Source organism: Antedon bifida, chromosome 5 (assembly GCF_963402885.1).
Source record: "Antedon bifida chromosome 5, ecAntBifi1.1, whole genome shotgun sequence".
Classification (NCBI taxonomy): Eukaryota; Metazoa; Echinodermata; class Crinoidea; order Comatulida; family Antedonidae; genus Antedon; species Antedon bifida.
Window position 1 is genome coordinate 21616528 of NC_136230.1, and position 12606 is coordinate 21629133.

Consider the following 12606-nt stretch of genomic DNA (forward strand, 5'->3'; position numbering starts at 1 on the left):
GATTAATCCAGGGGGACTGTACTGAATTCAGGAGACAAACGCATGATACCAACCAAAGGCTGCATCAGTTGAGTAGTACGTAAGTAGGTAAGTTGCCTTATTATTTATATCAAAATAAAAACCTATTAAGACGAAGCATGGTTCAAATGAGACCGAAAACGTTGAGGTCTAGATTAGTTAAGTAGGCCTAGTATTATTAGTAGGCCTAATATATCAATAATGTACAGTACTAACTAAAAGCTAAGCTTAATTGTTTTCCTAGTATAATATCCAGGCTATACAGCAGCAGGGGCGCATCCAGGATTTTTGTGGGGCGCAACTGTAGAGAGTCGACACAAACTCAGCCCCACCATGGTTAGGGCTGAGTTGTGACGATTTAGATGGTCGGAAATGGCACTCTTACGTTATTATAAATGTATTAACAATTGATATTTTAAAAATATGAAAACTGATCAAAGGTACTGCCTAGTATATAAAGGGTGACATTTTCCCCATAGGCCTATTTTGAGTAAACACGTCACAGTGTGCTTTGCGCAAGTCAGCGTTTGCCCATGGTGGAAAAAGGTGCTTATCCAGGGCCGTCGACAGGACCTGTAGAGAAGTGAACTTTGTTAAATGCGACGCCCCAATGGCCGGAATTTTGGTACTCTCGTACATAAAATTCATGATAAATGGCACCTCTAATTTGCAGGAAAGACACTCTCATATGTAGCATGCTACCAATGAGCAAAACGATCATACTTTTTCCCTCCAATAATCACACGTGACTAATTACAGGACGATATAACATTTTGTTGCCGATTTCATTCACTCAGTATTTGGTTTTAATTGCGTTGCGTTCAAGTTCAATGCGAACGTACATCTAGGGGAAGCCCCGAAAAAAGCGCAAAATTTAATGCTTATTAACTTGTTGAAGAAATTAAATATATAAATATAAATATAGGTATTTATACAGTTGGGTAGGTGGGCTAAAAAAAATTGGTTGCTATAATGTATGCTACGACAGTACACAGTTACCACAGTTAGTGTACTATATTATTATTAACATATCCTCTATGATGATGTAGGTAACCACGGCATTCCATTTTTGACGTATATACACTTTCATTTATGCTTGCTGACTGCCAGCGATCTAAACAATAGGTAGGTCTACGGGCGGTGTCCTTTGTATGAATCATTTGTGTCCCGAGTATGGGTACAATACATGCGTCAATATCATGTTACATCCAGGAACAAAATGCGTTTATTTTCAGGTGAAAATAGGTAATTCATTTCGCTGCAACTCTTAGAAATTTACAGACAGCAACGGCAATGGTAACCTCTAATAATAAGTAGGAAAATTAGCACGGCGCTGAAACAATGTGTTTTAATCAAAAGTGAAAGTACTTTACTCTTTTTTTACGCTTTCAAATTTGTATTCCTTATGGTAGGATAATTTATTTTTTTCCAGATTTATAGAGATGGAGGGGGGGGGGGCTCCCCTCTGGATCCGCCACTGCTATATGAAGTATAACAATTACACAGCTATATATATTTTATTGCTTCTTATGGCTATATTAATTTCACAGCTATTTTTGTATCATGCTATCATGCAAAGTATAGAAATTTCAAGTTGTTTGCTATTGCGATAATAGATAAGAATAAATAATTGTACAGTAATACCACATCTGTGCATAGAGGGCATAGTTAAGTGCATGAGATAGACATTTGACTAATACCTCTTTTACACCGCCGAGCTTATAACAAACCCGTGTCGTGTCCGGATAAATTTCCTTTTCACACTTGATTCATAACACGGGAATGACTTGGGTTGCGTGTATTTTACACTGCGAAATACAAACCTGTGTAAATGTTGTAGAATAATCGAAATATCGCCCTCACGCATGAAGAGACACCATAGTAACGGTCTGCTCATTATACCTCCTACAATTTTGTTTTCTGGCAATACACACAAAAATTAAGTCTACTCGTGAAGAATAATATCTTGAAATAAAAATAAATAACAAATAACCATACGTTTTATTTATTAAATAAGCGAATAACAAAATCAATCTTATCTTAATTGTATAATTAAATACTATAGTGAGCGAGGATAGTAAACATACGCTGATCGTTTTACACCGCAAACACGGGTTCATCCTGGGTGCGTCACGGGTTGACGCTGAATACATTCCACATCACTATCCCCGGGTGGTTCAGCGACCCTGGTAACTTTTTACGTTGTTTACACCTGCCTACATTTCCGCATTTTTGCGTCCCGGGTACGACTCGGGTTATATAATTCCGGATCAACTCCGCATTTTTACTGGTGGTGTAAAAGGGTATATGTCGAAGTGCATCACAGTTTTAATACCACCTCTGTGCAGAGAGGGCATACTTAAGTGCAGTGAGATAGACATGTGACTTTCTCTAGTGTATCGCAGAGAATTTTAATACCATACCACCAGATATAGGATTTATATTTATTCCTTTATTTTATGCTTTTTTACACGCACACACACACTGTATTTAGATATTTAATTTGATTAGTTGTAGTATGTCAGCCAACCCAATGGAGCATCTTACAATTACTGTTATTGGAAGTTATCCCAAACCAGCGTATCTAAATCTTCCTGATTGGTTCAAAAACAGCAGTGTTCGCACCGTTACCAAAACATACAGTGACTCAATAGCTGAAAAGGGTAAGAAAGTCCTGGCTCAATATTTTTGCTATATAAGTCACAAAAGTCAAGAGGTTTGTTTTATAACTGGACTGAATTCAATCAATTCTTAAAAAGTTAAAACCAATGCTTTATTTACCAATCCAATTCTATGTATCTTTGACCAAAAATTGGATTAAAAAAACTATGGTATTTACCTGAAAATTGTAATTTAAAGCCAAAAAAAAAAGGAAAATTGACTGTAAGTTAATGAGGTTTTGGATGACTTTAACCATTCATTTTGTCTTGTTATAAAAGAAAGCATTTTATTTTCAACGGAAATGATTAACATTTTTAAAACTACAAAATGGCCTATTCAAAGTCTTTTTAAAAAATAATCTTCATTTATCTAGTTTGATTTGATCTGTTATTAGTGTAATTTAGTATTGTAATTTTGTAAATTGATGTCTCAATTCTGCCATTGTACTATGATTGCTTTTTAATATTGTTGTGCAATAAATAATCCAAATCTTTAAAGCATGTGTACAATCATTTTTACACAGACCATAATATACTCATTGAAAGAGCAGAATCTGAAGTTTTAAAAGAACAGCAACAGTTAGGGATCAATATAATCACAGATGGAGAAATTCGCAGAGAAAATTACATATATTATTTACTGTGAGTGCATACACTGGTGTTATTGACTATGTCGATGAATTGAATTGAATTTTACATAATTTTTTTTTGGTACAACAAAGGTTGGATTTCTGTGATGTATGCAACAGTAGAATTGCTAAACAAGATATCCAAAAAATCAGGAATTAATGCATCTGTTTTTCAGTACACCGTCAATGTCAATAATTACTTAATACTAATAGGGCTTAGGCTTTATTAAATAATTTATTTATTCTGGCAGGACATGGCAGTGCAAAACTAAATTGCATCTATTTACATCCATTAAAATTTAAAAAAATGCAAATATATACAATTTAACACAAAAAGCAATTACACAAAATACATTAAACACAAAATTCATTTAATTTAAATGTTCAATAAAAATAGATAAACATAACAATTACTATGAAAATGCACACTTATATAAACAATATTGAATTTGTTAATAAATAGTAATGTATCGGGTATACATTTCACATTTATTCAAAGAGGCCTGCATAGAAGATCTTCATTAACACATTAAAATAAAAATAAAAAGAACAATACAAGATAATAACAATGTCAAAACAACCACAATTGATATGAAATTATAATTTTTCAAACTAATTATAATTCATGAATAAGTGCATTTTGTAGAATTGTAGATAATAAATAAATCATTTTGTTTGACAAATCCAGTAAAGAAATTACTCACATTCTTTAGCTTTCTCCATCTTGGCTGATGGCTTGATCACAAGTCCACTGCTACTTCCTGGAAATCTGTTATTGTTTCTATAGGTTGATCGAGAAATACAGCCCCTTCGTTGCGGTTGATTGCGTTAGCCCCCCCCCCCCCCCCCCCTGATTTGGATTGCCTCTATTATTCTACGCTTAAATGGGTTAGAGTCTCTGTCAAGAATTTTGGCCCCTTCCCAATCGATGATGTGGTTTTCTTGAACCGCATGGTCTGTGATGGCGGATTTGTGGATTTCGGATGTTGATTCCTTTCTAGTTGCCCGTGTGTATTTACGATCGGAGGCCTTTTCAGTGTCTTTTTGGTGTTTTTTCAGTCTTACTCCAAATTGCTGACCTGTTTCTCCAATATACGAATGTCGTAAACAATGTCACTTGTTTGAGTGATGTCCTTTTTGTCTTTCGGGTGGACTAGAATGGTTTTAAGAGTGTTCGTTGGACGCATGGCGGTGGAAATACCATATTTCTTAAAAATCCTTTGAGCTTGTTCTGCCACTCCTTCGACATAAGGTAAAACAACCATACCCTTTGATGGTGTCTCCGACTCTTTGTTCTTAGTCCTGCTTTGGTTGTTTATTTTTGTATTTGTTGTTTGACTCTGTCCAGTGATCACTTGGGGTATCCACATTTCCTAAGCATTCCTGATCTTAACTTCTTCTTATTTCTTATCCGCCTCCTCTGTAACTATATTCTCCATCCTATCCATGAGCGTTCTGATGATCCCTAGCTTTTGGTGTAGTGGGTGTTGAGATTGGAAGTTCAGGTACTGGTCAGTATGTGTCTTTTTTCTGTACACCAGTAATTTCAGTGACTCATCTTCTTTCCTGACGATAATCTGTCCAGGAAGGGATTTTTCCCTGATCTTCTTCCTCAAACGTGAACTTGATGTTGCCCGTTGGATCGATGGAGTTGAGGTGGTCAGTAAGTTTTTGTGTACTGTCTTTTTTAATTATCTCGAACACATCATCGACGTAGCTTCGGCTTACAATCGAGAGGTGATGTAGCGATGGCTTCCCTCTATAACCATTCCATAAACAGATTGGCTAGGATTGCACTAACAGGGCTGCCCATGGCAGCACCAAATATCTGAAGATAAATTTGTCCTCTGAAGCTGAAATATGTTGTTGTGCAGATAAATTCTAAAAGAGCAATAACATCGTCCGGGTTTAAATTAGTTCTTTGGTTTAGACCACGCAGCTCAAGAAAACCACATCATCGATAGGGAAAGGGCCAAAATTCTTGACAGAGACTCTAAGCCATTCAAGCATACAATAAGTGAGGCAATCTAAATCAGAAAGAGGGGGGCTAACACAATCAACTGCGACGAAGGGGCTGTATTTCTCGATCACACACACATCATTGCTACGAAAAAGTATGACGTCACCTAGAAACAATAACAGAATTCCAGGAAGTAGCAATGGACCGGATCACTTGTGATCAAGCCGATGTGATCAAGCCATCAGCCAAGATGGCAAAAGCTAAAGAATGTGAGTAATTTCTTTACTGGATTTGTCAAACAAAATGATTTATTAATTATAATTCATTATAAAAAAACATTTTGATTTTTAATTCTTTCTGTTCAATTGTAAAAAAAGTGATTTGTTGTGAATATGTCAGTTGACAAGTTAAAATTGAATTACTATTTAACTTAATCTTTGTCAGCTCTAAATAAACGTATGTCCCCATAGCCACTCACTGAGGAAGGAATACAACTATCTTCCATAGGTGTGTGGTCTCTTCCCTCAATAATTATATTATTATATATTATATTATTTTTTAAATTTGTCAGTAGAGTTTCTTTGTACCAATTTTCCTATTTATTTTTATATTTGAGGACAATGAAATTTGATTTGTTAATTTCACAGCTGTTTTCTATCTATCCAACATTTTACAATCATATGTAAATGATGCATAATGTTTTGAACATGAATATAAAACCTATGTATTCCAATCTATTTTTCTTCTTCTTCTTTACAGACGACATGTTAAAGGTCTGGACTTTTTAGAGCTTACAACTTGCCCAATGAGAGCCAATGCCTATCCACAAGATTTACCAACTATCGTTGGGCCATTAGGTAACAATCATCGACCAACAAACTGATAATATTAACTAAATTATTGACTTTATTCAAAATAATAAAGCCAAAACATTGTAAAATTGTTTCTAAAACAATTAATGGATCAGAATATGTTTTTTCATTAATGAACAATTCATATCACTCTGTGAATCAAGGAACTATAAACTCAAAAATAATTATTCAGTTATTTAATATTATGAATACTTTGCCTAAAATAGCAAATATAAATATGTAAGATGGCCATAAACCTTTAGAAAAATGTCTCCATTAAACAACTTTGATTTTAAATTTTAATAATATTTTAGACATAGATGAAAAAGATGCATCTAAACTTGCAAGTGAATGGAGAAGATGCCAGGTATGCAAAAAAAACTACAAACAATGGCTAATCTACACAAGCAAACTAAAGTTTTCAAACCAAAGTTTGCAAACTTTAGTTTTCAAACCAAAGTTTGCAAACCAAAGTTTGCAAACCAAAGTTTTCAAACCAAAGTTTTCAAACATTTTCAAACTAAGGTTTACAAACTAACATTTTCAAACTAAGGTTCACAACTAACATTTTCAAACTAAGGTTTACAAACTAACATTTTCAAACTAAAGTTTTCAAACTAAAGTTTTCAAACCAAAGTTTTCAAACCAAAGTTTTCAAACCAAAGTTTTCAAACTAAAGATTCCAGACTAAAATGTTCAAATTTTTGAATACTATACAGAGATCCAGATGAACTAACGTTTTCAAACTAAAGTTTTCAAACTAACATTTTCAACCCAAAGTTTTCAAACTAAAGTTTTCTTGTGTAGATTAAAATTTATCTAAGACCCTGACTCTACATATCTGGTTTCACAAATGTTATAATTTAAGATACTGGGTTTATGTCTAATAGATATGTTTGTTTGCTATTTTTAATTGTCCACAGGATTTATCTGAAGTTGTAGTAAAGTACACAATTCCAGGTCCCATGACTATAATTGGCAGCACTGGAAGTAAGTGTTACTAATTATTTACTTACAAGAATAAATATAAGTGTATCTTATTTTAGAATGTAGTTAATTTTAATATTGTCACTTACATTCATATAAAATATTTTCAATATTTTTGTTTCTGGGGATTTATTAAGTATCTTTGTTTATACAGATAAGTTTTATTCTGATGTCAAGAAGCAAAGTGAAGATATTGTGAAAGTTATCAATAAAGTTGTGAAGGCACTTATTAAAGCAGGTACCTTCTAAAAACTATAGATATGTTATTATTATTATAGATAACCATTTTTATTGTATTTTAAACAATTTATCTGATGCAAGTGTATAAACAAAGATTTATGATTTATCTAGGAGCCGCTTGTAAATATATGCTTATTTTACCTGGAACTTAATTTTGATTTTGACTCTAAAATTGAGCCAACTGGTACTCAATAACATTGCATAAAAACTATAATGAAAATGATTCATTACTCTTCAATCAACATGTATCATTCATGTATGCCACATGAATGATGTTGCCTTTATTGTCGAAGTCATTGATAATATTCAAATGCTTATAACAATTTTGATCATATCCATCTAAGGATTGTTGTAGAAGAAAACAAATGCACTTAACTTAATTAGAGTTTATAATTATTTGACACTACATATTTTAAAATGATACTCCTTGTTTTTCTGAGGCCTAGTCTGAGGTCATGCTTAACTTTTATCTCTTGATGGTCAATCTTTAAGGTTGCAAGTGCATTCAAATTGATGAACCACTTTTTGCCCGCAAGCCTTCTCAAGCCTTAGAATATGGAATTAGTCATGCTACATTGTGTTTCGAAGATGTAGGCTCTGATGTTACAAAAATCATTCACATTTGTTGTGGATATCCGCAATATTTAGTAAGTTGTAATAATTATTATTAGTAATATACACTTTATGCGTTGTGTACATTGGTGGAGCTATAACTTTTTTTCGGAGGAAATAAAGCATCCATAGTGATTAGGATATGGTAAATAAACTGAAGCAAAGCAGTGGAGTATAGACTGCATTAAATTATAACAATACTGGCTGTATCCTTTTACTAAACTTAATTTTAACTATTTGGACAATAATTAAGTAGCCACATAATGCAGGTACACGAGAGGTAAGCAAGTAACAGACGGTCATGTGACTTCATGGTACACGCGCGAGAAAAAACATTCCGCGCTCTGCGGGTGATTCTCCAAAATCATTCAACCGTGAGAAATCCCAATTACGGGAAAGCTCAGGTTTGATTGGCTTACGATAACATCATATCAAAAAATGGTGGTTTTGTAGTTGAGCCTCACGGAATATTCTGTTCCAAAAATAAAATACATGGATATTTTTTATGGTATGTGTGCTTTTTCTTTAAAAAAAATTGAATAATAAAGGCCTCATATCGAGAAAAAACGGGTTTTTTGGCACTTATAATAAATATATATCTTAGAGAAAAAAGCACATTGCATGTAGAACTATATAATCTTAGCGTAGGAAGACATACAAATCCCAGGTCATGAGAGGCTCAACTGCAAAAACAAGGTTGAATAGGGTAAAGTCACCGGACCGTTCAAAGACTTTTGATTAAACAATCTAGCGCGTACGGCCTTACGTGCTAGATGATAAGATATTTTAACCACAGTTTACGTGTTTGGTTAGATGTAATGAAAATAAAAAATAGTTGATCTGAAGGGAATAATATGATATGTAAATAAACAAACCCTCAAAAGAATTATGTTTACAGTCCAATTATTGTCAGAATAATAGTTTATTCTTATTTTCCTAACTTAACCTATTTTTTCCCCGGCACCTTTGTTTGCCGACGGACGCGATGATGTGCCGACGGACGCCAAATCAGGGGGGGCCCGGGCCCCCCCGGCCCCCCCACTGGATACGCCACTGGGTCAAACAATCATTATTGGCTTGGTTACACATTTTAAAAAAATGTTTCAAAAGGTCAAAGGGTCAGGGTCAAGGGTTATATGAAGAAATACAAATAGATACTTGTATCTCGGCAACCACTCGTCACAGCAAGTCAATTTTAGTCTCAAAATGTCCAGAAGGCATGCATTCATGTTCAATCTAATGGGACATTTTAGTCAAAAATTATCAGAAATGCTATTTCTGACCTTTGACCCACATATCAATGCATCTTCATATCTCTATTAAGTACTGGTCGTAGAAACTTAAATTTGGTATAAAATTATTAGAAATACACATATTTACATTCATTCTAACAGAAAATTTGGATTAAAGATGATCAGAAATACTATTAATTACTAATGTTTTAAACGAAAGACATCTCTACACAACTTATCCTTAGACAGTAATGTTATGCAATAATTGATGCTTAATGGTTTCATTATAGGAATTAAAACAAATCCTTTACTGTTTGTAATAATTGTACTTTTGCTTATAATAATGCTATAAAGTATTGTTGACCCCGAGAACGTTCAAACATTTTGATAGAAACGTCGAGCTCAACAGTTAAGAATGCTAGAAGTAACTTACCGTTTACCTGAATAAAAGGCCCGGCATTTATTTATTCAGGGAAGGCGTTTATTTTGTTTGGGTGTAATAATGGTAACATGTATAATCAAATAAGTACACCCCAGATATAAAAAAAAAATTAATATAATAAGAATAATAACTGGATTAAACCTCATTCTATCCTGGTGCAAGTACAATCATGTAATAAAAGGTATCATAGACAACTATAATAGACCAATGCATTGTCATTATTCCGTAACACTGTTGCATACTATTTTTGAATGTCACCGACAAAACTTATACATATACACGTTTGTTCCCAGTCTAGATAATAAAACAATATATATTTCTAGAGATTTATTATCAATACCACTAGAAACTTTGACATGTTTTAGTGGTACTGAATGCATTGACAATAAAAGCATCAGAAGTTATCATGATAAAATCATACTTAACAACACTGTACTACAGAGGGTGTTTTCATGAAAGCTGGACATATTGTACAATAGTAATGAAACTATGTATTGGCATTTAAAAATATGCAAAAGATTGTTGTCAAATTGTAGTCACAAACAAACAGATGATAGAATGAAGATCCAATATGAGTGCAATCGTGTCAGGATAATGATGTGTCATTGTTTTATATCATTATACTGGCACCTGGAGGAGAAGATCCATTTAATGGAATCTATGACAGTGTCACTTTTACTCTAAAAGACAGAAACATTTCGTTAAAAAGTATAAAAAGAAAAAGAATCATGAAAGTACCTTTTATCAGTTGAGAAACGAATTATAATTATTAAAATTAGAGTATTTATTCGAATAAACACCCGCTTTGAATAAAAGCCTCCCTCAAATAAATGCCACCATTCCCTCCAATAGAACATCATGTGGAATAAACGCGACCCTTGACCCTGACCCTTTGTAACATTTTTCAAAATTTCTAACAAATAACAAAATATATATTTCGAACAATTACGGAGATACATACATGCCCTGGGTTGTGGGTCAAAGGTCAGAAATAGCATTTCCGGTAATTTTTTACTAAAATGTCCCATTAGACTGAATATAAATGTATACCTTCTGATCAATTTGAGACCAAAATTACCTCGTGACCAGTGGTTGTTGAGATTTAAGGACATATTGGTGTTTGGTCTTATGACCTTTCACCCTGACATTTTGACCTTTCGCCACATTTTCAAAATGTGTAACCAACCCAAAAATGATTGTTTGACCACCCTAAACCAATTTCTGAAGTCAAATTCTCTGGACCTCAAAGTGCAAAGTTGATCTAGCTACTAGAGTAATATCAATGTGTCCAAAATGTTGAAACCTAACCGACTATACTGTTCGCTACAACCCTGTGATCAAATTAAATGATATATATAGGGCTTTTGAAATGCTTGCATTTCAGGATGAGGACAATTATTTAAAGGCTGATAGATCATCTTATGTAACTCTTGCTAAACCACTTGACGAGGCTGGATTTGAAGCAGGTAGGTATATGTTTGTTTTTAAATGTAGGCCTACATTTCTCTTACAAATAACTGGTGTGTAGACAGTATAGGCCCTATTGTCTTTTTGACAAATTTGTGGATGTATGTATGTTTTCTTAGTTGAACTACAAGTAAAATACATGCATTTTAAATTGTTTTATCTTCATTATCTCTTATAACAGTTTCGATAGAAGATGCTCACTGCTACAATGATTTGTCTTTTCTTAAGATGTTCACTAAAACGAATGTGATATTGGGTAGTATTGCTGTCGCTGAAAGTAGAGTTGAAAGTGTTGAAGAAATACAGAGCAGAATACAAGAGGCAACGAAATATATACCAATTCAACGACTACAAATTGCACCAGATTGTGGCCTAGGATTTCTGCCTCATGATATTTTGGTGAAGAAGGTAGCGAATATGGTTGCTGCTGCAAAGTCGTTTAGCAAATAGTATTATATGGTTTTATTATTGCATATTGGTTAGTGTTTCATATTATTTTAGAAATAAAAAATAAAGATACATGAGCTACTGATAATGAAAATTATTGGCAAGCATGCATCCATAATTTCCTTGAATAAAAAGATATTTAATACTGTATAGAGAAATGTTTTAATTACAAAATAAATATTTATTATAATATAATAATGAAAATGTAAGGTTGATAAATTAAATGTTATGCTTCAATTAAAAAACAGGTGATTTGGGTTTCCAGTTGTCTAAATGACTTCATTTAAAACAAACTTTAGTAAACATTATTTCTGAAAAGAACTGTTGAGTTTGAGAAACTCAACAGCTCTTCAGAACTAAATATATGCGGTGTACCACAAACTTTATATCAACATTTGATTTCACCATGCAAAACTTCAAACAATAAATTCCATTCCATTCCACAGCTGCCATTCAATATGGATTGGATCCATCTGAAATTAGTTTATTTATGTGACTTTGGGTAAACTACCGAACACCTTAAAGAAACCAGTAAAAAAATAATTTTTCGCTAAAATTTGCTGTTAACAGCCGAATGGATGAAGGGAAATTAAAAGGTGGCCGAGGTGATCCGATCATGCAGAGTAGAGATTTGAAGGAACCTCCATTATAAATTTACATCTGTTACATATGCAAAGCAATGAATTAGAGAGAATAAGCTAGGAAACTGAAACAAAAAAAATCACAACTTGCTAATAGGCTCCAATGCTATTGAGAGCCTTGTCTACTCCCATAAGGAATCTTCACTTGATGACATTTCCCTTCATTTGCTGAAAATGATCTGGTATAATATTTCACAACAAGTTATTAATGATAAAACTTTTATAGTAGATGACTTGGAAATACATTGAAAAATTTAGATTATATAACCATTATACAAAAATTGATTAAACAAATTGATTGTTTTGATATTAAATTCGAAAGCCTTTGAACGTTATACATCTATAAAACAAAGGACTCAACTCCATACTCTACATAGGAATAGTTGGACACAAAAATGGCTTCCAATCCATTCAAATTCG

The 12606-nt window shown here is 33.3% G+C and overlaps 1 protein-coding gene across 4 annotated transcripts; it reads left to right on the forward strand.

The window, feature by feature from the left end:
* LOC144841854 (5-methyltetrahydropteroyltriglutamate--homocysteine methyltransferase-like) lies at nt 1-11803 on the forward strand. 4 transcript variants are annotated; one of them, XM_078698118.1, is made up of 10 exons: nt 1-87; nt 2530-2681; nt 3203-3320; nt 6027-6124; nt 6433-6485; nt 7042-7108; nt 7260-7343; nt 7838-7992; nt 11016-11097; nt 11280-11803. In XM_078698118.1, the coding sequence occupies exons 2-10, from the start codon at nt 2537-2539 to the stop codon at nt 11546-11548; spliced, it is 1071 nt and encodes a 356-aa protein (XP_078554244.1). In that variant the 5' UTR covers nt 1-87; nt 2530-2536; the 3' UTR covers nt 11549-11803. The 4 variants fall into 4 exon arrangements, with proteins under 4 accessions (XP_078554244.1, XP_078554245.1, XP_078554243.1 ...); XM_078698119.1 differs by having other exon boundaries at nt 62-67; XM_078698117.1 differs by lacking the exon at nt 1-87 and adding an exon at nt 146-166.
* Nucleotides 11804-12606: the final 803 nt, after the last annotated feature.

What these genes read in the sequence shown, in the direction of transcription:
- LOC144841854 (XM_078698116.1), top strand. Translation starts at nt 1,205, where the DNA reads ATGCGTCAATATCATGTTACATCCAGGAACAAAATGCGTTTATTTTCA. An exon ending in TTATTTTCAGGTGAAAATAG is followed by an intron (nt 1,264 to 2,529) that starts GTAATTCATTTC and finishes TAATTTGATTAG; the next exon opens with TTGTAGTATGTCAGCCAACC. An exon ending in GTGGATATCCGCAATATTTA is followed by an intron (nt 7,993 to 11,015) that starts GTAAGTTGTAAT and finishes CTTGCATTTCAG; the next exon opens with GATGAGGACAATTATTTAAA.